The sequence below is a fragment of the Mchenga conophoros genome, linkage group LG6 (assembly GCF_057382185.1).
Source record: "Mchenga conophoros isolate Kocher_MC1m ecotype Shallow Benthic linkage group LG6, M_conophoros_male_GT1.1, whole genome shotgun sequence".
NCBI classification, from domain to species: Eukaryota; Metazoa; Chordata; class Actinopteri; order Cichliformes; family Cichlidae; genus Mchenga; species Mchenga conophoros.
Window position 1 is genome coordinate 23,165,368 of NC_140531.1, and position 24,656 is coordinate 23,190,023.

General features: G+C 41.2%; 1 protein-coding gene across 1 annotated transcript in view; it reads right to left on the reverse strand.

Annotated features, from left to right (window-relative positions):
- Positions 1–8,521: 8,521 nt before the first annotated feature.
- gpr83 (G protein-coupled receptor 83) overlaps positions 8,522–24,656 on the reverse strand; it is a 33,432-nt gene continuing 17,297 nt past the window's right edge. The window contains exons 3-4 of the mRNA XM_085278656.1: positions 11,842–11,975; positions 8,522–9,301 (exon numbers count right to left, since the gene is read on the reverse strand). Coding sequence (XP_085134782.1) covers positions 8,584–9,301; positions 11,842–11,975 — 852 coding nt within the window. The 3' untranslated portion in view covers positions 8,522–8,583. The remainder of the gene's footprint in view (positions 9,302–11,841; positions 11,976–24,656) is intronic.

A 24,656-nucleotide genomic window follows, 5' to 3' on the forward strand; every position in this document is an offset into this window, starting at 1 on the left:
CTGAGTTCACAGCCTAGTTTGAAGTGTTATTTAATGTAAAATGATGTTCACTGTGTAAATTATAGACAGTGAAGCCGAGTATACTTTAGGGTGAGTATACCTCGACAGCTTGCTTCCCTGCCCGAGTTTCTTAGTAAGATGCCTCTCTCATCACATCCAGTTCCACAGCTCCAATGTTTGTGGCATCAAAGCAGGGTGTCATAAACTATTTCCAAGATATTTCCATCTACATATCCACCCTTAAACATTTATTTATTTAAAATTTGACAAAAAAAATTGGTTTCCTTCATCAGGAGATCTCGAGTACATAATGGTGCATGGTGAATCACAAGTGGACTACATGGATCCGGCCATAGATCACCTTGCTGGAGCTTTTATTCTAGGCTTCCTCTCTGGACTGTCACTCAAATGCTTTCAGAGCCTGAACTAAATAACTATCTTCAATTGAAATGTATGGACCCTGTTTCACCAGTGAATAGAAAGCTTCCAGTAGCCATTTTATCTGCAATATGAAGTGGTTCTGTGGTCTGTTTGAAGGGAAAACATTTCTCAGAAAACCTTTTTGTGCTGCTGAGTACTGCAGCAGCATGCCTCGAGTGTATTGATCATATGAAACACCCAGTCTCTATTGAGATGAGATGAGATAGCCTTTATTTGTCAGTTGCAGGTCTCGAGATGACAGACCTTGCCGACCGTACATACACTACACAAACATCACATTGGGGAGACAGGTTAGGCTAGGTAGCGAGGAAAAAAAACATCGAAATGTGTAACACAGAGGGATAATACAGGAATGCACAGATATCAACACACCATAACACAATAAACACAGACAGCAACATGGGAAAGAGTTCCAGTGTGTACATCTGATCTGGGACCGCTGCAATCTTTTGACTGCGCCTCCAACTGACCCGATGTCCACATCAGAGGGGAGGTAAGCGTTGGAGGTGGCGTTGGATCCGGGGTAGGGAGGGTGATCCGTCAGTGAGTGCTTATCAGTATCAGTATATGTATGTGTGTGCGTGTCCAAAGTTCAGCTGAGACAGTGTCCTTCACACTGCCAGGCTTAGTAAACAGTCTTCCAGCCAACCCAGGTGGCCTTGCATGGAATGGGAAGGAACAGACTCAACACAGTCGTTATCAGGGAGTTTTTGTTGAGCTCGGGCCTTGAGCCCACAGCTGGCGCTGAAGGGGTAGCCGGATTATGATAGTAATCTTTCTTTCTTTGCGACAACTCATGAGAATTTCAAAGCTGTTCTTTAACACTCCGACACTGGTCTCTCAATCTCCTGTTGGAGAACCGCGAGCTTCCCGATGATGGTATCAAACTTGCTGGTGTTTTCATTCTTTTGCCCAAACAGCCGATTCTGAGAACTCACAACTGCAGTGAGCCATTCCGCGATGCAATCCAACTTTCGCCCAAGGGTGTTATTTTGAGCAGGCCTCTCCTTGATGTATCCCAATATATGTTCAGAGGTGTTATTCTGAGTATTTACGGCAGCTGTAAGCGTCTCCAAGGTCTTAACCATTCTGCTTTCCAGCCCGTTCTGAGAAGTCGCGCCTCGTCCCATCGTTTCAATTCCAGCGGGCAGCCTTGGGGGGGGGGGGGGGTTGGGGGGGGGGGGGGGTTTGAACAGCCGGTTCTGCTGTCTTAATTCTTCGATAAGTCAGGGCCAAGCCAGCTCCGATCAGCAAAAACCCTGTTATCATGGTTCCGAATAGGTAGATATCTTCAGCGTCCTCGATTGACAGTCCCGCCAGGCACACGACCCTCCATTTCTGCCACCCGTCCATCGTGTATCCGGCAGGGAAAGTCCCTCCAGGGCACTCGGGCTCTCCCGAGCCCAGACTTCTTGTTGAGAAAAGGGTGTCAATAGCATTCAGAGACCAGTTGATCAAATCCATAATTCTCTTTAGGTTTTAGAAACAGAATGTGAGAGTGTGTTCCAGGGAAAAGTAATACAAGGACATAAGCAGGGAAGATAAGGGAGAGGAGAAAAAGTGCGTCCACCTCCTCCGAGAGCCAAAGAAGAGAGGCTCTCAGATTATTATTTTTGAAGATGCATTTTATCTAAATTGCCTTTTTCCAACACTGCATGCAATACAATCGTAATCTGAGCCGCTGTTTTATTAAACGGAGGACCCAAATGAAGGAAACAGGAGGCTGGAACACTGAATGCTTTAATGCTGAGCTGATGAAACTCGTGAATCCAGGGAAAACACGAAAAACTCAAAGGTAAAGGTGGGAGGGAGACACAATAACAAACGAGCAAGGAATAAACAGAGCTATAAAACACAGATAGTGTTGTCAAAACATAAAAATAAGAACCAATACTGTGAAAAACAAAAGCCATGACAGTTTTTCTTGCCTTTTTCCAAAAATGAAATCAAGAACACCCAGAGAGTGCTATCCTAAAGCTTTGATGTTTTGTGCTGATTTTAGCACTGGTAATATGGAAATGTAGTATTATATTCATCTTTTTGTGTCATTATAAAGTTGTATTGAAAACATAATGTTTTAAAGAGCTCAAACACAGAAAGTGCTCATTTTCTCTTAATGACTAATATATTATTTTAAAGTTTGGAGATGATAGACTGGAAACTAAAGCTTTTACCTAACTCCTGTGACTGTGATCGGTGATCTATGATCATGAAGCATTACATACTAAATTTGTGTATTTTATTATCTTTACCCATATGACTGGAGAAGAATTAGTTGAAATCTTTGTCTTCTATAAGCTGTAAAAAGTTGAGATTTTAAGATACATTCATGCAGCGTTTTAATTTTAAAAACTTTATGGTGTCAATGTGACATCAGTGAGACATACTGAGACATAAAGTGTTGCACAGCTCTCTGCATGCCCTTTCATATGATATCTTGCATGATTTTTCAAGGTTAACTTTGACCATGGATGCTAACAATGAAAGTCAATGTCAAACGCTTAGCCAAACTAGTAGGTACCCATGTCCCTCAAGTGAAGATGGTCCAAATTTTTACTGATCCTCACATTTGGCTTAGCCTTGACCTGATTTTCACCTAAATTCACCTCAGTTCATACCGTTATTGATATCTACCATCACTCAAATGTGTAAAAAGGAGATCTTGAAAACTGACAGACAGACGAACAAATGGAAACGATTACACAGAACCTCCCTTCCGGGATAGAAAAAAATCAATCTGAATCTTCAGTGTCAAGTTTAATTGTGCGTGTTTAATATACAGTATTTTATGTCATGGAGGCCACACTTTTACAGAGGACAGCCAAATAAACAGCAAATCCATGCCCCACATTCCTGTAACATTCGGACAAAATAACAAAACAGTATTAATACAGACAGAATACAGTGGCTTGCAAAAGTATTCGGGCCCCTTGAACTTTCCCACATTTTGTCACATTACAGCCACAAACATGAATCAATTTTATTGGAATTCCACGTGAAAGACCAATACAAAGTGGTGTACACGTGAGAAGTGGAACGAAAATCATTCCAAACATTTTGTACAAATAAATAACTGCAAAGTGGGGTGTGCGTAATTATTCAGCCCCCTTTGGTCTGAGTGCAGTCAGTTGCCCATACACATTGCCTGATGAGTGCTAATGACTAAATAGAGTGCACCTGTGTGTAATCTAATGTCAGTACAAATACAGCTGCTCTGTGACGGCCTCAGAGGTTGTCTAAGAGAATATTAGGAGCAACAACACCATAAAGTCCAAAGAACACACCAGACAGGTCAGGGATAAAGTTATTAAGAAATTTAAAGCAGGCTTAGGCTACAAAAAGATTTCCCAAGCCTTGAACATCCCACAGAGCACTGTTCAAGCGATCATTCAGAAATGGAAGGAGTATGGCACAACTGTAAACCTACCACGACAAGGCCGTCCACCTAAACTCACAGGCCGAACAAGGAGAGCGCTGATCAGAAATGCAGCCAAGAGGCCCATGGTGACTCTGGACGAGCTGCAGAGATCTACAGCTCAGGTGGGGGAATCTGTCCATAGGACAGCGATTAGTCGTGCGCTGCACAAAGTTGGCCTTTATGGAAGAGTGGCAAGAAGAAAGTCATTGTTAACAGAAAACCATAAGAAGTCCCGTTTGCAGTTTGCCACAAGCCATGTGGGGGACACAGCAAACATGTGGAAGAAGGTGCTCTGGTCAGATGAGACCAAAATGGAACTTTTTGGCCAAAATGCAAAACGCTATGTGTGGCAGAAAACTAACACTGCACATCACTCTGAACACACCATCCCCACTGTCAAATATGGTGGTGGCAGCATCATGCTCTGGGGGTGCTTCTCTTCAGCAGGGACAGGGAAGCTGGTCAGAGTTGATGGGACGGTGGATGGAGCCAAATACAGAGCAATCTTGGAAGAAAACCTCTTGGAGTCTGCAAAAGACTTGAGACTGGGGCGGAGGTTCACCTTCCAGCAGGACAACGACCCTAAACATAAAGCCAGGGCAACGAGGGAATGGTTTAAAACAAAACATGTCCATGTGTTAGAATGGCCCAGTCAAAGTCCAGATCTAAATCCAATCGAGAATCTGTGGCAAGATCTGAAAACTGCTGTTCGCAAACGCTGTCCATCTAATCTGACTGAGCTGGAGCTGTTTTGCAAAGAAGAATGGGCAAGAATTTCAGTCTCTAGATGTGCAAAGCTGGTAGAGACATACCCTAAAAGACTGGCAGCTGTAATTGCAGCAAAAGTTGTTTCTACAAAGTATTGACTCAGGGGGCTGAATAATTACACACACCCCACTTTGCAGTTATTTGTAAAAAAAAAAATGTTTGGAATCATGTATGATTTTCGTTCCACTTCTCACGTGTACACCACTTTGTGTTGGTCTTTCACGTGGAATTCCAATAAAACTGATTCATGTTTGTGGCTTTAATGTGACAAAATGCGGAAAAGTTCAAGGGGGCCGAATACTTTTGCAAGCCACTGTACATTTCTGCCCGCAAGGCAGCAAACAAACCACAACAAAGCTCATTCGAATCAAGCAACAGGCCGCCGTTTTTCTTTTGCATACAATAACACCCATCATGCAACTGTGCACACGTTACTATTTTCACCTACTGGAACATTAAAAAAACGAGGGAGCACGATATTTATGTTAACGCTGAACACAAAGGTTTTGCGGCCGCCTGTGCTGACGCCGAAATGTCACATCAGACAGAGTCTCAGAGTTCCCGAGAGTAACACTGAAGTCTCCTAAACCGTTTCACTCAGCAACGCTGGTGCACAATGTTATACCATTCAAAGCTGAAAGCATGACACATATAATCTCCCTCAAAATACTTGGTTTCACCTGTGATCACCATGACAACATAGCACAAAATGTCTATGCAACGTTGTGGTGCTGCAATAACATGCTCTCAGCGTGCGTGTAGATGATGGAGATTATGTTTAATAGGAGACGATGAATCTAAATACAAAGCTGAACAGCTGGTGAGGATGCGTGACCACCACATATTATAATTTATGTACACAGTTTGCCTCCTTTCATTGCCAGAGTAACGCTAATACCTACCAAAGGTGCAGACGTGAATTATGGCTTTGAATGCATCAGAAAGTAAGTATATGGGTTTTTTTTTTTTAAGTTCAATACAACATTGAGAATATTCAAGGTCGATGTGAGTTTTTCAGATTGTATGACTGTCTTTGAATGTACATCACTGAGATTATTGGTGTCTTTTAACCTAGTCTCCATACTTTCTACCTGTCTACCTGAGATTAGCAAGTGATTTCTTTCTCTTTTTTCACAATTTCAGTGCATATGTTGACTTAAACATGTAAGCAATACAAAATGAAGGAGATTTCTTGTATAGACAAAAGTGGGTATAAATATTGGCAGGGAAAATGGCAAGCTTTAAAGAAGACAGCTGACACAAAAACACATCAAGATAAAATCAAGTTAAAAATAAATCCAAAACACAACCAAAGGAGGAAAAACTAAAGGGAACAGAAAAAAAACAGGTAAGAATCACAGGAGAGAAATGAAGTCAGGAACCACAGAAAAGAACGAGGGAGAGGCTGTGGTTGCATTTGAATGGTCACTTTTGCTTCCTGAGTGTAGTGGCCCGAAAACATCTAAATGCCATCTATAAAAAGAGCTGATCCAATTCTCTAAATACTAACCAAAGGCTGTCCAGTGCTTTTTTGTTAGCTATTTTAGCATACGATCCACTGGACCTACTTTTGTTTACATGACTCCTGTAAACAAATGATCAGTGTGACCAATTAGGAATGCCCATTATCATGTAAACTGGCTGTGTGTTTTCCATCTTGTGCCAAAACTTGCTGATATGCTGATACAGTTATCTGTGTGTTCACAGGACTCTATGCAGTGCTGTGAAAAATTAAGTACAGCCTCACTGCTTCAATAGGAATTAGAAGGGTAAGAGCAGCCAGGCATCGCTAGCAAGTGTGATCATCTTTATTAAAGCAGCAGTTTTGGCAATTTGTTTTTCTTGAGGATTCAGGTGAGGTCAGACAGTGCAATGCTTAAGGAAAAAACAAAAACAAGAGCTACATCTCACGTTGGTAGTGCAATCAGAAAAAGACTTTTAAAGAAAAACCCTCTTCTCTCTAAAATGAACATGACAGCACAGCTTAGGTTTACAAAGTTGCATCTGAACAAACCATAAAACCCGTGGAACAATGTCTTTGGATAGATGAGACCAACGTGGAGATGTTTGACTATGATGTGCAGCACCATGTTTGGAGAAAGCCAAACACAGCATAACAACTAGAAGAGTAACGTTTTAGGCTTCTTCTGCAACCACAGGACCTGGGAGCATTGCAGTCACTGAGATAAACCATGGAGCAAAGTAAAGCTAACTTGATAATATATTTATTATAACGTGTAAATGAGCAAAGAAAATGTCTGAAATTGTTACCATTTGTTCCAGGAGAGCGTTTCGTACACACAAATGATTTGTTTGTGTTCCAGACCTCGACCTGATTGAAACGCTTATATATGAGGTATTGGAACCGAGGAACAACAAAGGTGAGGAAAAGACAAAGTAAAAGCAACGGGAAAGAACCCATTAACAAAAAGACGGGAGATTGAATAAACCAAGAGAAAGAGAAGCAAAGACAGACAGATAAGAACACACACATGTAAGAAAACACAGATGAACCCTAAGTAGCATTAACAAAATCCTGCAAAGTGTTTTGCTTGTGCTGTTCACAACTGTCACCCTATTGCACAACATTTTTTTATACGAAAAGCATGAAAAATGCCAACAAAAAGTGATGCCACAATGTCCATGTTTGCGCCCCCCCTGCTTTCTGTCCAAATAGACAGTTGGTGTCTAGTGGACAGATAACCCTCGCGTGCATGCATCCCTTCTCATCAGTCTGTGGCATCCTTCAGTTTCTACAAGGCTTTGTCAGCATTAACTGTTACAGTTGTTTCCCAGCCATCGCTTCAATTCGCCCATGGTCTCTGGTCACCGCGTCGCTGCCAATTTCATCATTATTTGTCCCCACCCCACCCCGACCCCCCACCTACATTGAATACACCTCCTGCTGCATGAGATGGATTTAATCATGGTCATCATCAGCCTCACACTGTGCGGTGTCTACTGGAGCATTGCAGTGAATATGAAAGAAAAAAAATATGGGATGAGAAGTCTTCTAGTTTGAAAATACAAGAAATCAATCAAAAGGTTATTAATGATAGTTTTTTTCATTTCCTGTTTTGACCTGTGTATGCATGAGACAAACATAACATCAATTTCTCGTCATGTCACAGTGCTATTTAGATCTTTGATAGTTTGTTTTTAATGTTTTCACCTCTCACAACCCAAAATCACTTTTGGATTAATTCAATTTCGGGTGTAAGAAAGATAGAAATTGTTTCTTTTTTCCCCCTCTGTGCATATTCTACAAATCCTCTGGCTAGATGACAGCAAATCAAAGGAAAACCAAGGAAAAATACTGCAGCAGGATGGATTTCAGGTGGTCTGCGGATAAATATGACGATATTTTCACGCTAAGGTGGGTTCAGTTTCCCTCTGAGAATCCATCCTTGTGTCCTGAATGGTAAACCAAGGTTGTTAAGACATATCTTACAGCAACTGATCCTGTTAAACTTGAACATTGGATTTTTTTTTTCACAGAGACTGAACTTCATTGCTACCCTGCCAGCCAGTCTGTGAAGGTTTTCTTGTTTTTTTTCCATCACAATACAATATAAAAAGATGTTTAAGTAACATGATGAATGCTTTATCCATTTGTCAAGGCTCGGGGACATTGTTTTTAACAAACATCAGGAAGGGAAATCAAATAAAAAACTGGCGTGAAAAGAGAAAAAGCATGTGTGAACGTGGAGCGGTTGCTTTATAAGCTTCAGGGGAGAAAAAGTCACATCTTTCAGCAATTCACAGTCACCACAAAAGCCACTCCACACCCTGCTGCTTTTGAAATTACTGGCCCAGACTTACAGATCTGAGATTACCAAATGTTCTGCCCTATTTGATGAAGCCCTAGAAGAGATTTAACCTCAAAAGGCAGGACATCAGTTAGGCTTGGGGCTTAAGAGGTTAAACAACTCAGTTCAGTCCAGGATTGTCTCCAGTCAGCTCACAGCCACAATGGGCTCCACTGAGAGGATGTCGGTCCTCCCTGTGAGCGCCTGCCGGGCAGTGAAAAGCACATGTGCATCTTTCAGGTTGTGGGACTGACTTGAAGAAGGGTGACTCTGCTGTGAGGAAGCTTGGACCGGGTGTGACCAAACGTTCCTTGGCCTCGAGGAGTCCTGGTTGTCGGGCCAGGCAGTTCTGTGACATGGAGCGTGAGGTACTGCAGGGCGAAGCTCCGGATCCAAGCCGACCACTGCCCGTCGTCTCTTCCTGCACCTGTCAACGAGGAGCTGGAGCTCCTGACGGAAAGTGGGGTTCAGACAGCAGTAGATGAAAGGGTTGTAGCAGGTGGAGCTCATAGCTAGCCAGTGAAAGCAGAAGTAAAGGGCATTAGAAGAATGGATGGCCTGGCTGGACAGCAGCACCACATAGCAGTTGAGGGGAAACCAGCAAACGGCAAACACTCCGACCACCAGAAGCAGCATCGCCAGTGTTCTCCGGCGCTTCCTTCTCTGCGTGGCATGCTGAGCTGTTGTGGTGTCACCGATGGCATTGTGGCGCCACAGTCTACGGGCCACTATGGTGTAGGAGGCAGTGATGATGAGGAGGGGCAGCAAGTAAAGCAATATGAAGGTCAACAGGTCAATGTACTGCCAATAGACATCTGACGGCTCTGGGAAGTCTGGGACACACAGGCTTCGCTCTTTCTCCTTACTGTCAGGAGAAAGACAGAAGACAGAAAATACTACAGTACTGTGCAGAAATCTTTATATTTTGTCAGGAAAAATGGGAAATAAGTACAATGATTTATCAACATGTGCAAACATAAATGGAAATACAGATTATATATGGCAAAACAAAAACCTTGAAGCTGTAATATTCTAACCAGCTTCTAAGTCAATGATTGACTGTACGACCACCTTTCATTAACCCAGCCTGAACTCTCTGGGCAAGGTTTTTCTCATTTAAATAAGTAGTCTTCAGGAATAGTTCTCCGGGCTTCTTGAAGGACATTCAAAACACCTCTTTGGATGTTGGCTGTTCTGTCACCATGATCCCAGCCTGCTTCAATAATGTGGATGCCTGGGCTCTGGAGAGGCCAATCCATGACTTACAGTGTTTTTCTATAAGTCATCAATTCGAACCCAAAATTTCTGATTGGATTTCTTGATTTTCAGTGCAGGTCTGGTGTAATGTGACATGCCAAATCACCCTTATCCTTTCAGCAAGAATGGCTTCTTGACAGCCACCCTTCCATTTTCTTATGAGGTTTCAATGAACTTCAGTGAAACTGAAAGGGACACATGCATCTCTCAGGTCATGAACAGTAAAGCAGCAGGTCTTTGTTAGAGATTTTCCTATTTTTAAGGACTTGACACTCATCTGCTGTAGATGGTTTTTTTAGGCCTGCCACTTTTTTTTTAAACTCTCATCCAGTTTCCACATCTTTTTAAGGACACACCATGAATCACATTACTAGTTCAAAAATAGTAGTTTATGTCTATCAAATATTATTATTTTTGCCATTTTTAACAAATTCAATTAAAGAAAATAAAACACATGATGCACTTTTGTGACAGGGTGCTGGTTAAAATAAAATAAAGTTCCTAAAATTACAATTGAAAATTGGTTCTTTGTTCTTAATGTCTCTCATGTATAGATACACTTCTGGGTCATCTGTTGAGTAAGGTTCCTTTATATGTTTGAATGATACATAGTACCGTGTTAAGTAACAAGTACAAACATTCCTCTGAAAATGGTCAGGTACAAGGACTGGACTGAAAATGAGTGAAAAATCAGCCGGAGTCAGAACCAGACACAGAGAAGCTGCATTCAGCTTTTATGCTCCATATATCTGGAACAAACTCCCAGAAAGCCTCAGATCAGCTGAAACACTCAGCTTATTTAAATCCAGGTTGAAGACTCACCTGTTCTCAGCTGCATTTGAATAAAAATAATAATAATAATAATTTTTTATTTGTTTTTGTTATTTAATGTCTCTGTAAAGCACTTTGAATCACCTTGCTGTTGAATTGTGCTATATAAATAAACTTGCCTTGCCAATATCCAAATAAAAACTCTGACGGACCTTCAGAAAGCCTGGAGAGCTAAACCACTTTAAATTTACAAGAAAGTCTGACTGGTGGTGCAGCTCGAGCCTTTACCCAGTACTGTATATTAATAATCATTGGCTATTGTTATTTCATAGAGAAGTATGAATTAAAAAACAACAACATTTGTCTCTGATCCACTGAGTTTATTAGTTCATAGTTATTTTAAAGTTATTCTAGCTCTTCACTTTTCATTGTTACCTGATGTTTTTTTAAACCAAAGAGTTATTCATCATATTGTGTATGACTTTCATCAGGATAAACATTCATCAGAGCAGGAAATATAGGATACAAGTGCATATATTAGTAATACTTAAGCCACTTCCTCCCCTTTAATCAGACATGAGTGCATGGGGAAGGGACCTCTGACAAATATCTGCAAACATTTCTTTGGTTTTATCCACATTAATTTGGAGGAAAAACTGGTCACACCAGTTAATGAATTCATTAAGAACTCAGCCGTGATCTTGCTTCACACCCCACAGAAGGCTCACAACCACAAAGTCTTTGGTGTATTTAAGGGCAAATCTTCATCTGTGTTTGCTCTGATTCTCACTAGTATGTAACTCAAAGCCCAGTGGAATTTGATGCTTTTTGTTAAAAGCAACCACACTGTGTGTAAAATGCATATAAAAATTTGATAAGAGCCTAAAACTGGGTGAAAAGGGAAAGTGCACAGATGAATACATTTTCACAGAGTAAAATACTAAGAGATAAAAAAGAAATTCTTTGTATACGATTAATTTCTGCTTGCACAGAAATTTGAATTCTGAACTCTGGGAACGCATGACTTGTTCTCAATTAGCTAATCAGTCTCCTTTGTAGATATAACTCCTGTGTAGCTCTTCCAATTTGCCAGACTGCTTTTGTGCTACCAAGTTGAGCATTCCAGTTTTCATTTTGCTTCTTTGACTTTGTTGTGTCGACTTTTGGCCACTGTTTTCGCCTACTTTCTGTAACTCTTGTGACTAAGTTCGTTCTTTTTAAATCAGGCCAATATTTCTTTTTCGGATTTTTTTCCCTTTAAATCTGACACAGAGCAAACCTGTTCCACATCCATCAGTACATAAAGTAGAGAACCTCCATCTCCATAGCTAACCTCACTGAATTGTGCCTCTACATAATGACTGTGAATCATTTTACCTGTATGTAAAGGTCAGGAGTTTTTGGTAGATTGCATGTGGGAGGGAGAAGCAGCTGGCCATTATCCAGATGACGGCGACCCAAACACCACCTTGTGTAGGAGACATGCGAGGCCTCAAAGGATGCAAAATCACCTGAGAATCACCACACACAGATCAAAGTCAGTGCAAATGCATACACTTCAGATCAATATCAATCACCAGTCTGTGCCCAGGGAAGTAGAAAGAAAGATTAGAGTATGTTTTTTTACAAGCGTGGCTCCAACTAGTCGAAAACAGCGTAGTATTGCAGTATAGCCAACTGCTGTTTCTCAGCCTCTGGCTGTTTTTGTTTGTGCCACAAGCCAACTACAGTGTGGAACGTAAGATAATAAAATGTCACAAGAGGAAGGTCTCGGTGTGTATTTAGCGATGAGCAGATGTGTGAGTGAGGAGGCAAAATGTCCCTGATACACAGATTAGTCAGGAGAGCAAGTGAAAAGGGAAGGAAACAAAAGCTTTTTGTTCACTTCAGTTCAATAAGATTAAAAATACTGGCCAGATACTGTGCCTTCTCCACAACAAAAAGCATGACATAACTGTTGAAATACACTTTTTTTTCCCTCCTTGAATTAAAGTTTTATTTTGGTCAAGTTAGGCAGTCACGCTGCCTCTTGGTCAAAAAGTCCTTGCAAAGTGTACAGAGATGGTTTGGCTCATTAAGCTGCTGCAAACACAAATACAATCCCACTCAAAATAAGGATCTCATCCTTCTTGCTTTATCTTGGGACCCATATTATGGAGATTCAATGTGTTTCATAAAGACATGCCAGCTGGGAGCAAATCTCTAATTTTGGCTCATCAAACTAAAGTTGTTCGTGTTTCTCAGACCGAGCAGTTATAATTGTCCTGTTCTCCCCCGGTGCTGGTTTCTGTGCAGCAATTCAACAATGAAGGCCTGATTTGTACAATCGCCTCTGAACACCATACGTTTGGATGTGCCTGCTAATTAAACTCTGGGAAGTATTTATGTGCGCTCTACTCTGTGGTGATTGGCAATTTCTGAGCCTGGTAGCTCTGATGAAGTCATTCTCTGCAGCAGAGGTAATTGTTGGTATTCGTATCTCTAATATGACTCCCTTCTATTTGATGTTTTTCCGGACCACACCCAAAGAAACTTTCATAACTGACTTTTTCCACACTTGCTGACTGTTACGTCTTAAAATACCAATCAACTGTCTTTTGTCTTTGCATATTTTAAAGGCTCTTTTTAACTACTGTGGTTAAGCAGAGCTTAAATGTGCTGTATACCCAGGAGTTATGGCATAACTAATGGATCCTCTGCACCACTTACTGGACATACAACTGAACACTTTCTCTAATTTATGCTTCAGCTCCACTGCCACTAGGATACATAGAGAAAATCTTTACCATCTCACACAATAATGCCTGTATTCATTTTAGACCCAAGCTCTTCATTTTGTCATATTTAAATTTCGGTTTGTTTAATCGCTTTTTCAAAAAATGATCTTTTACCCAATTACACCATCCTTCCCCTTATCCAATTCAGTTGAAGCCTTTCCCCGCTGTCATAGGGCGAGATGAGAGGTACACCAATCTGCCAGGGCTAACACAGAGACATGCAACCATTCACACTCACATTCACACCTACGGCCAATTTAGAATTGCTAATTAAGCTAAACCCCACTCTCCAGTTTCTCCAGCTCCAACTGTGTAAGCAGCAAGTGCACAGTACCATGCAAACTGGATTTGAACCTAAGACCTTGCTGTGAGGCAAAAAGGTCTTCTTACTCCCAAACTACATCTTCAGTGTAATTTGTTTACCTTTCTTAGCTTTTTTTACTCTGCGATGCATTAATATTGTTTTTTTGCCACAGTAACTTTCTAGATTTTTGGATAAATAAGCCATTTTAGTATCATTAATGTGGACTGAGACCTTCTGAAATAGTGTTCAAACACCTTCAGTTTTTGACTAATAAAATCTTACAGGCAGTTTAATACAATAAAATATGCCATCAGTCAGTTCACTTTTCATCTACTGCTGCCTGCTAGTCCTTCCGGAGGATTTATCAGTGAAAGTAAAGTCATCCCATGGTGCCACTTGCAGACTCTGCAAGCATCCTTATTTTCTTGTCATCACTCTCGTGCATACAGATGTCAATAAAGTTGCAGTATTTGTACTTCCCCTAATTTCCTTCGGGATTAATAAAGTATTCTGATTCTGATTCTTCAGCATTTAGCGAGTACCACTGAAGGGGTGTGAGTAAAGACTTATGGAACGAATTCAAACGTGCGTGGGACAGTAAGTACAGGTCTTACTGGCTATTGTGCAGCATTGTGGTAACAATGACACAGACAGACTGTGGTTATTTAAAGATGAGGTCATGAGTAGCAGTAGAGACATACGAGGTAAAAAAAAAGTTTAAAACTATATTTTGGGCAAAGTCTGCATTTAATATTATATTTTTTTAAATCAGGTTTTACTGGGTAGTCTGTACATGTGTTTCCATTTTCTTTTGACCACTGAAATTAAAGTTAATTTAGATAATGTCTCAAAATAGCTTCCTGAATAAGTGCCTATTTCATCATGGCTAATGAGTGCCAGGACAAATTCTACCTTTGCACTAATTTTATTAGTGCTTGAAAAGATGGCAACTTCTTAAGGTTCACCAAGGCATTTCACCTTTCATCCATGAGCCAGAGCGATAACTGTTGTGAGGATTATCCCCCCATCTTATTAATGCAGGGGACAGACTCAAAACACAGTCTTAACTCACAGTTTTAAAAGGTTTATTGGACAAATCACTAAGCTGTTCTGATTCTCTTAAGAATCTTTTGTCTTTAGAGTGAAGGTAAGATAAATAAGTTTTACTTCAGATTTTTGAGATGTGAATTGTGGATGGTCTGATGGAACAGCAAGCAGGCACCCAGAGAGGCAAGGCGAGCAGCATGGAGCATGGCTATGAGTGTGGCTGGGGTCTTGAGTGAAACTTGGAGGGGATACAGGTAAGTAAGAAATCAGGTTCACGGAGTTAACTCCAAAAAGGCAGAGGGAGAAATGAAATTAATAAATGTAAATAACTCGGATGGAAAGCAAACATGGATAGCCTAATTACCACCATGGGAGGTGTAACGATCTGACGAAGATCTGCCATACTTCCAGCCATTAAATACTCTGGATGATGAGGAGACTCAGAACAAGGAATCAGAGAGAGGGCCACGCCTGATGACCCATGGAAGCATTTTCCCACCACTTCGCCTGTGTGGAGAAAGAAAACTAAAAAATCAAGTGAGAGGAAAAGGAAGACAAACATAAAAACCCCGAGTCTTCCCAGACAAGGACACTCTCTGGAGGTGGTTCATCACACGAGCCGAGGTTTTACTGTCACTAGGGCCAAAGTGTACAGCCTCATTAGGAAACTTGCCTCATTCGACAATCATTTTCGCTACCGAGGTCACCCGAGGTAGATGTGAGTAAGGGTTGAAATGCCTGGAAACAGATCTCAAAACTGCACTGTAGGTGTCAGAAGTCACCAACTCTGTTCAACTATGATCATTCACAGTGGTCATAGATTGCCACCTTGGTCCAAAATTTGAGCACTGACATCCTTGAAAGAGTATTCTTTCTCCTTTAAACTGAAGAAGCCTCCATGACAGTTTATGTAACATACAACGTGATGCAACTGACTAAACCCACAAAATGCAGTAAACCTTAGAACCAGTAGCAGCACAGGTCAATCAGTGGAAAACTAATTTACCAGAGTTCACAATATAAAAATATTATGTCACTTATTTCCAAGTGAGTCATTTCCCCCTCTCCACTGAAAAACCGGAACTTCACACACCTGCCACGTCTCACTGCTGGTTATATGCCACTGTATGCCAGCAGTACCACTGAACTCACTTGTTAACTGAAAGTAAATACAAGTCACAGTCTCATAAAACTGGTTGAGACATTGTCACATGGTGGCTATTTTAGGCAATCCAAAAACATTCTGCGTTGTTTAAAGAGAACCTGTTACATCGAACTCCATATGTTTATTCTCACGCTGTACTGCAGTAGCGCTGCATGATTCACAGGTCAAAATGATCTTTATGTCATACTGGGCCTTCATTCAGCTGCCCTCCATCTAAGTCAGCAATCTCCTGATTATCCGAATATCAGAAATAGAAACAGCATTTGAACAGCAGGCGTATAGGGCACATAGCTTTCAAGTCTTTAGTGCTGCTCTACCATGTGGGTACTAAATTAAAAAGTCTGAATAACCCTTGAACTAACAGGCATACCCAAACTTATGACTGCACAGCTCCTATCTTTCCACAGCTGGGAGCAAAGTTGAAATATTGCAATTAGAATGAGAAAACACTGTTGAGATGTAGAAATACTATTTAAATGCATTTAAAGCAAAAACAAGAACCACAAGAAGCTTGTGGCTTTGTTAATTAAGAATATTACAGAGGGTAATTTTTAGACTCCCTCAGAGAAAAAATATACTTACCAGCAGCATATGTCACTTTTTTTTTTAATCAGAGCTGTTTTTAATAATGTGCCCTAAAGTTACTAAGATGCTGTTTATACTTTTCATGATGTAGAGCAGGGGTGTCAAACTCAAATACACAGTGGGCCAAAATTCAAAACTGGAACAACGTCGCGGGCTAACGTTAATATTTGTTGAAATATATTTATTCCTCCAGATATAAGAATGAATCTTTTCTTATGGACTCAAACACGTTTTGCTTAAAAACTGAATATGGAACAGCAAAGCTTAATACTAAACAATATATATATTAGCTGTATAATACCAGTAGGCCAGCTCTGATAGTAATTTGGTATGGCGGGCCAGAGTTTGACACCTATGATGTAGAGGGTCAATATACATGTCCAGTGATTATTATGGAAGCTTAACGGGATTTCAGGTGGTAAAAGTCCACAAAGGAAATGTATATAAACAGATAACTCCAAGTTTCAGCACTGTGATGAGTCACTGCATCATAAGCAGGTCTGTTGGCCCTGTATACACACTTTTAGGGGTCCATTAGCGGAGCTGATCAGGTTTTCAGGTATGCAAGTGTGATCCTTGAATGACTCAGTGACCACAGATGTTAGAACTGTTGGTTTGAAGTCATTAATGCAGGGTCACATGTATGTTAATGGATTCTTTGAGGCAGTAAGCTGCAGAGCACAGAGATAGCGAGAAGCTGAATATGTTAAATAACTCATGAGCCAGTTCAGCAGCACAGTCTGATCTGCTGCTTTGTTTTTAGACAGTAGTCCAAAAGTGGCCCTTGCTGTCACCTTCCTGGGTCTGTTGACCCAGCGTTTTGAGTTTTAGTTTATTTGGATGATATGTTTGAGTTCTTTAGGGTAGCTAAGTTGTTTATTAGTTTCCCTTTGTGTCTTCTACCACTGTATTTAAGTTTCCCTCTCCCTTTGCCCTTTGTGTTTCATGCTGCGTGTCTTATGTTGTCAAGTTTATATTGTCTTGTCTGCGTCACATGTTTCCTGTTATATTTTGAAAGTCTGTGTCCTATGTCAGTGTAGTCAGCTTTGCTTCCTTTGTCTCGTTATGTCAGACCAGTGCCAGCTCTTTCCCCATGTGTTTCCACTTCCCCCAATCACCCTTGTGTGTATTTAGTCTGTGTGTTTCTGTTCATTCCTTGTCAGGTCGTCTGTTGTTCACTCCAAGGTTGCCATGTCATGTTTCCAAGTTTCATGTCTAGGTTTTTCCTTGTTGTTTATTTAATTTATTTAATTCTCCCAGTTTAGGTTGATGTTAGTTTACTTCAGTTTGCCTTGCCTTTTCTTTGTACCCTTTTACCAGCCTTGTTAAACGGCTCGCTTTTTGTTAATACTCAAGCTTTGGTCCAAGTTCCTTCGTGTCTGCATTTTGGGTCCACTCTTCACAATTAATACAGTCTGACACCGCCAGACTGTGACACCTTGCTGTCTCTTCATGCCTAAAAATAAGAGAGAGTGGAGACAGAGAGGCTAACACTGCTCTTAGACATACTCCAGTCACAGCCTTGTCCTTTGCAGGTTTTTTTTTTTAGTTGTCTTAGAATTGGCCCAAAGCGTAAGGAAAAACGCTTTAACCATTTAAGGCTATGACACTTCTACTGGCTGTAATTGACAGGTACACACACTTCTGTGATTTCACAGAATGCTTGATGTCTCTGCCATCAAATTCTAACAGGCTTCTATTATGATACCTACCAATAAATCACATGTTTCCCTGAAAAGAACAGGTAAAGTGGATAGTGTGTTTTCATCTCTCGCCTCTGCCAAGTCTTTCTTTATTCACATTCATGTGTTCCAAATGTACAGAAAGTGCATCTTGGAGTTAATCTTTCACATTACCAAAATCCGAATAAAGTGGAATATAAACTCAAATAATATAAACACCAACCAGCATTTAATTTGTTAATTTTTTTCCACATATGTTGACAGGATTACAGTAATGCTGATTTGCACTTTGATAAAAGCACATTTGTGTAGGGGGAAACCCTGCAGAAATATGGCAGAGATAGCAGAAATAAGATTACAGTGACTAACTTTAAATAATTATTGGAGACACCTGCAAAATAGTCTGTGAACTTGTCAACTTATTTATATGTACAGGATTGGTGCTGTACAAACAAAACTGCTATTGCCTACTAGCACTACTACTATTGACAAGTCAAGCATAGAGTGGGTCTGGCAGATGCCAAGGCAAAAACTAGATCCAGGTTCAGCAGGTTCAGACTTCCCTCTCACTGGCTACCTCCAAGGCATTTCCAAGCCAGCCGAGAGATGTACGCTCTTCAGCATATCCTGGGTGTGCCCCAGGGCTTCCTTGCAGCATAACATGATTAAAACAACTCAAATAGGAGGCACCTTGGAGGCGTCCTTGTCAGATGCCCAAACCACCTTAACTGACTCCTTTCAATGTGGAGGAATAGAGGCTCCACTCTGACTTATTCACAAATGCCAAGCTCCTCGGCCTATATTTTGCCATTTCAGTTTGTCAATCTTGTGCTCATCTCTCTCTTCACTCATGAACAAAACCTCAAATGGTCCACCTGGGATACCATGACCTCAGAATTTGAGATGCTAACTCTCATCCCATTTGATTCACCTCCAGCTTGCAAACCTCCCGAGTGTGACCTGGAGTTTGCTGCTTAATGAAGCCAACAAAACCACACCCCCAACAGGATACCAAGAGTGACACGGTCAGATGCCTTCTCCTTGACGTGGCAGTGACGGGTGTGAAAAGTGACTCTACATTTACACTTGACTCAGTAAGTAGGATCACACCATTTTGAGACTGAACAACCTCATTGATAATATCTTATATCTCTAGCAAGTTTTTGCTGTACATGAAAGTGTGGATATGATCAAAGCACCCCTCAACATCTCCACCGATAAGCTGTGCAGTATTACTGACAGAAACCGGCACAATATTGGAAGGAATCTGGAAAAGCCTGTTAGATGATGGGGGAAGCGGACTCTTCCTCTTGCAGTCTGCCATGACAACAACTTCCTCGCTCCTTTGTAGCCGTTTACTTTCAAGTACATCTCGTCTTCTTTGTTTAGTCCCAGCTTGCTTCCCACAAACAGCTCATCTTCTCACGCTACATTGCACCACCAATTCTATCAGTCGCATGTCTTGTAGACTGTGGATTAGCTCATGACCAACAAGGAGAGCAGATCCTGGACAATAGGGGTGCAACGATACTCGTATCGATATTGAACCGTTCGATACAGTGCTTTCGGTTCGGTACGCATATGTATCGAACAATACAAAATTGTAATTTATTTTATCAACTTTCCTTCTGACGATGCTGTCTGTGTTGAGCGCTCAGTGAATCTGCGTTCGACTACTCCGCCTAGGCTGCACTGTTGAGCGCAGATCCACTGAGCGCTCAACACAGACAGCATTGTCAGAAGGAAGAGCGCAGGGCAAGCTAGCGAGACAGAAGTTAAGCTCTCCTTGCAACATGGCAAATTGAACCTCCCCCACCCTCATTCAGATCTGGCGTTTGGAACTATTTTGGTTTTCATGTGACGTATGACCCTGAAGGTAAGCGCGTCATGGACTAAAGTAAAGCAGTATGTTGGATGTGCCACGCAATGCTCAGTTACATGGGTGGGAGCTAGTGTGTTAGCGCAGTTAGCTCGTTAACGTGTTGGCCGTCCAGCCCCATGCACGGGGCGATCGGCGGTAGCTAGTTAACGGAGATTTGCCGTGTTGTGGCGTTAACGTCATTTCAACGAGATTAACCTGAAAACACTAGTGGGAACACAACAAATATGACTGCACATTTATGCCGACATCATCCTAGTGCAAAGACAAGTGGAAGCAGACAAAAACAACAAGCACACATGCTACAAACTTTACCCAAGTCATTTAGACAGCCGTTAGCACATGATTCTCCTTATGGGGACCTGATATGTTTAATATGCTGCTGAGAATATAGCCCAGAAGAAGCGGATAGTATAGCTTTTATTTTGGAAAGAGCCATTTCTCTGTAATAAACTCTTTTCCAAAGATGAGTGATTCCTCAATCAGATACAGGGCTCGCAATATCGCTAGCCCGACGTCCCAGGGCTATCTCTGCCCTGCCTGTCGGGCTATTGTAGGAAGGAAAAATATATGTCAATGCTTTTGCATTCTTTCGGAAATGTAGCTGGGTAATTATGTCATTGGCATCGGTGAGCCACTGTCAATATGTGACATATTGAAGTCGCGTTTGAATTTGTGCTTGTTTTTTGCTTTCACTTTGCAATCGCGTGAACTGTGTATAGAGAGCGACAGCACTGATCTGTGAGTGATGATAATTTGTGCACCAATTCCTCTGACATCGTCTTATTAATCGTTAGCTTACTATGCAAACATGACAAGTGAAATCTCCCGCAGCAAGCTTAAACATGTAAGAGGTTGATCGCGCAGAGAATCGCTGAGCTTATGTGAGTGCGTGTGTAAAAGCAGCAGGATATATATTTTAGTTCTGCTGAGCCAAATAAGACAGGTCAGGGTGAAGAAGTGACCAGCCAAAGAAAAGCTTACCACAAAACGGAAAAGTTATGACAAATCAGACTATAAGGCAAAAAGAAAGTGCAGCTTTATGGTTTCATGGACAAAATAATTTCTGTGGCTGCAATATGATGAGCTATATAACCAGGGGTGCACATAAGTGGTCCGCATGTGCGCATTCGCTGTCAAAATAGAAAACACGCACAAGGGTTAGGGTTAGGGTTAAATTTAAAAACTGTACTTTTGAGTTAAAATATATATTTATAATTTTAATAAATGACAAATTTAAAAAGGCATGAACATTTTTTTTTGTTCGAACCGTGACACCAAAGTATCGAACCGAACCGAACCGTGAATTTTGTGTATCGTTGCACCCCTACTGGACAAGTCCCCAAGAATCTGTACCAGGCCCCTAACGTAAGGTCTGCGAACAAGTTACATTTTTCCCCGAAAAGAACAAGTAAGGTATATAGTGTGCTTTCCTTTTTTGGCTTCTGCCAAAGTCTGAAGACAAAAGCTAGTACCACACTAAACTGTCGTACTCAGGAGGAGGTGGTGCCCCCTTGTGGTGTAACTTGGGATATCACTCCATGAAGGATCTGTGAGTACAAGAAAATAATTATTAGAATATAATGTGTTAAATTTGCTTAGATGAAAGGGTCCAACAATAGATCAGAGGAATAGGGAAGGATTTGTTTGTGTGTTTTAGTCTGGTTTAGCTGTAGGCTTGAGAGTGTGTGTGTGTAATTGTGTACAGGGAAAGGAATTTATGGACACTGGGGGTCTGCCTGTCATAAAAGGAGACCGGAAGCTACAGTTGGGGATTGCTGATGCTTGTACCTTTAATAAAAACTCATAATTATTATAACGTAGAAGCAGGTTTGCAGGAGACTCTCCACATGCTTATCTGTAAATGTAAGACAATAAGAGGCCAATGGCCCAGTGGATGCAGAGTGGAGGTCTCAGTGTTTGTAATGTTAACTCTGTTTTGTATGTTGTCAAAAGGAATTTGGTGTAGCTTGGGTGAGGAGATTACTTTTATGACCATCATGAAGTCACGTACACAGAGACACACACACAAACACAGAGTGCTTTGACTGTTACACTCACACACCCACATGCACACACACGGGTACGCACACACACAGGCACTCATGTGCTCGTGCATACACACACAAACACAGAGTTTGCAGTACACCATGAGGGTTTTATGATGGGGTCGCTTCTATAAAGCTGACTGTAACAAACAAAGGAGTGGAAGATTTGCAGAGGGACACCGGCCTTGCACATCTCCCCTTCTAGAAGATGCATGCTTAACTGAAGATGAATAAAGGTTTTGTGAAAATGACTACTGAGTCCGGTGCCGTCTCTGGATGCCTCGAGGAATAAAAAAAAGAACCGGGGTGAAACTGATTTCGTAACAGATCTATCACTGAATCCAGGAGTTAGGACCCTTATTTAACAAAATTACAAATGAAAAACATTTAAAGCATAAAAAATAAGTAAAGCGCACAATGTGACCACATGTTACTTGGAGTTCTAAAATTCACCAGCACTGACAGCACACTGAGAGACGCACACTGTAGCTGTGTCCCACCCCCATATTTAATATTCATTCTAATCAGGTTTTGAATGTTTGGTGTGTTCACCCTGGAAAATGAAAAAAATAAAAAACTTAAAATGTCCTTAGGGCATCACTGTGCGTGCATGCTAAGTACTCTTTTAGTTTAACTTTTTGAGATGGCTTTGATGGACACTAGACTCCCATAATGCACTAAATAAAGGAAATTAGATGTCTAATGTTTGAAAAGCTCCAGTAATAAACATTGCAGCCATTGCCCATTTTTACAGGGAGTGACATTTTAAATCCTATCTGACGGTGAAAGCAGACATTTTTATTTCGTTCTTCTTTTTAAAAAACAAAACAAAACAATAAGAAACCTGTTGGTTGTGCCTCAGGACACACACTCAGCAAATTGTTTTTGTTTGCATTCATTTCGCATTCATGGAAACGAATTGTCACATTTTTTGGTGAGAGTGAGCACAAGTTTATAAGTAATGCATTTCCACAGGAAGCAGAAAAAGCAGGGGCCATCACCATGCCAACTAAGACAGCAGAGCTTTTTATTTTAAAAAAAGCAACAACTGTTTTTTAATCCAAACCATGATCTTTTAACTAATAAGTTGTTTTTATTGCTTAACCCTTTAAAGCAGCGGTCCCCATAATTGTCAGAAAATTTTAATATTTTGAATCATCTGAGAAATTTCCATGAATGACTTTTCATTTGTATTGTATTTGCTACATCTGGATTTAAAAAAAAAAAAAAAAAAAATGAAATCCTTTAAAAATGTATTACGCAATTATTTGGGTTTTTCAGGAGGGGAAAAAAAAAAATCACACTGATGATGAAGTCTCAAAAACTCACGAAAAAAAACTGTATGTATCAAATATGGTACACTAAGTGTTAAGGAGTTAAATCAAACAAGTCAACAAAAAACAGTGTCTTTTGTTAATTTACTATTTAATAAAAATATAGGTAACATCTAATCATGAATCTTGAACTACTGACCTCAGATTTAATTAGATGGCTACTTATTAGTCTAGTCAGCATCATGGCTGAACTTCACTGTACTTCTTAAAGAAAGCAAATATGTAACCCCTGCAGCAGTTCTGTCAGGGCTCTGTGTGCAGGCAGCGTAGATGAGGACCCAAACGCAGGACTCAGAGACTGAATTGTAACTGAAAACTTCAGCTTTATTGCTGGCGAAGAAACAAAACATGAACTGAAACAATGAACCCGACGAACAGAAACACACAGGCACAATCTGAGGGTACGACACGACAGAGAGCAAAGGCAAACACAGGGCTTATATACACAGGGGAGTAATCAGGGAATGGAAAACAGGAGGGAGACACAGCTGGGAGAGATTAGGGCTAATGAGACAGGGTTGAGCGAACCTAGACACACTGACATAAGACATAATCCCTCTCTCGCGCTGCTGTGGAGAGAGTGAGCAGCTTCCGGTTCCTTGGCGTACACCTGGCTGAGGATCTTACGTGGTCAGTACACACAAACAAAACAGTGAAGAAATGGTAAATGGTAAATGGCCTGCATTTGTATAGCGCTTTTCTAGTCCATAGGACCCCAAAGCGCTTTACACTACATTCAGTCATTCACCCATTCACACACACATTCACACACTGGCGATAGCAAGCTACATTGTAGCCACAGCTGCCCTGGGGCGCACTGACAGAGGCGCAGCAGCGCCTCTTCTTTCTCAGGAGACTGAAAAGATTCGGCATGAGCCCCCGCATCCTCAGGACCTTCTATCACTGTGCCATTGAGAGCATCCTCACTGGATGCATCACCACCTGGTATGGCAACAGCACCGCCTACAACTGCAAAGCTCTCCAGCGAGTAGTGCGGTGCTCTGAACGGATAATTGGAGGTGAGCTTCCCTCCCTCCAAGACATCTACAGGAAGCGCTGCCTGAGGAAAGCGGGGAGGATCATCAAGGACTCCAGTCACCCCAGCCATAAACTGTTCAGACTGCTTCCATCAGGAAGGAGGTTCTGCAGCATCCGGTCCCGTACCAGCAGACTGAGAGACAGCTTTTTCCATCAGGCCATCAGACTGCTGAACACTTCATAGACACCTCAGCTTCACTACTGGAACTTTAACATTATGCACTCCATACTGTACAGTAACGCCACTGTTTTGCACATATTCAACTCTGTATATTTTATTTTATTTATTTTATATATTCTATTCATTGTTTACTCTATTTAATTTGTAAAATA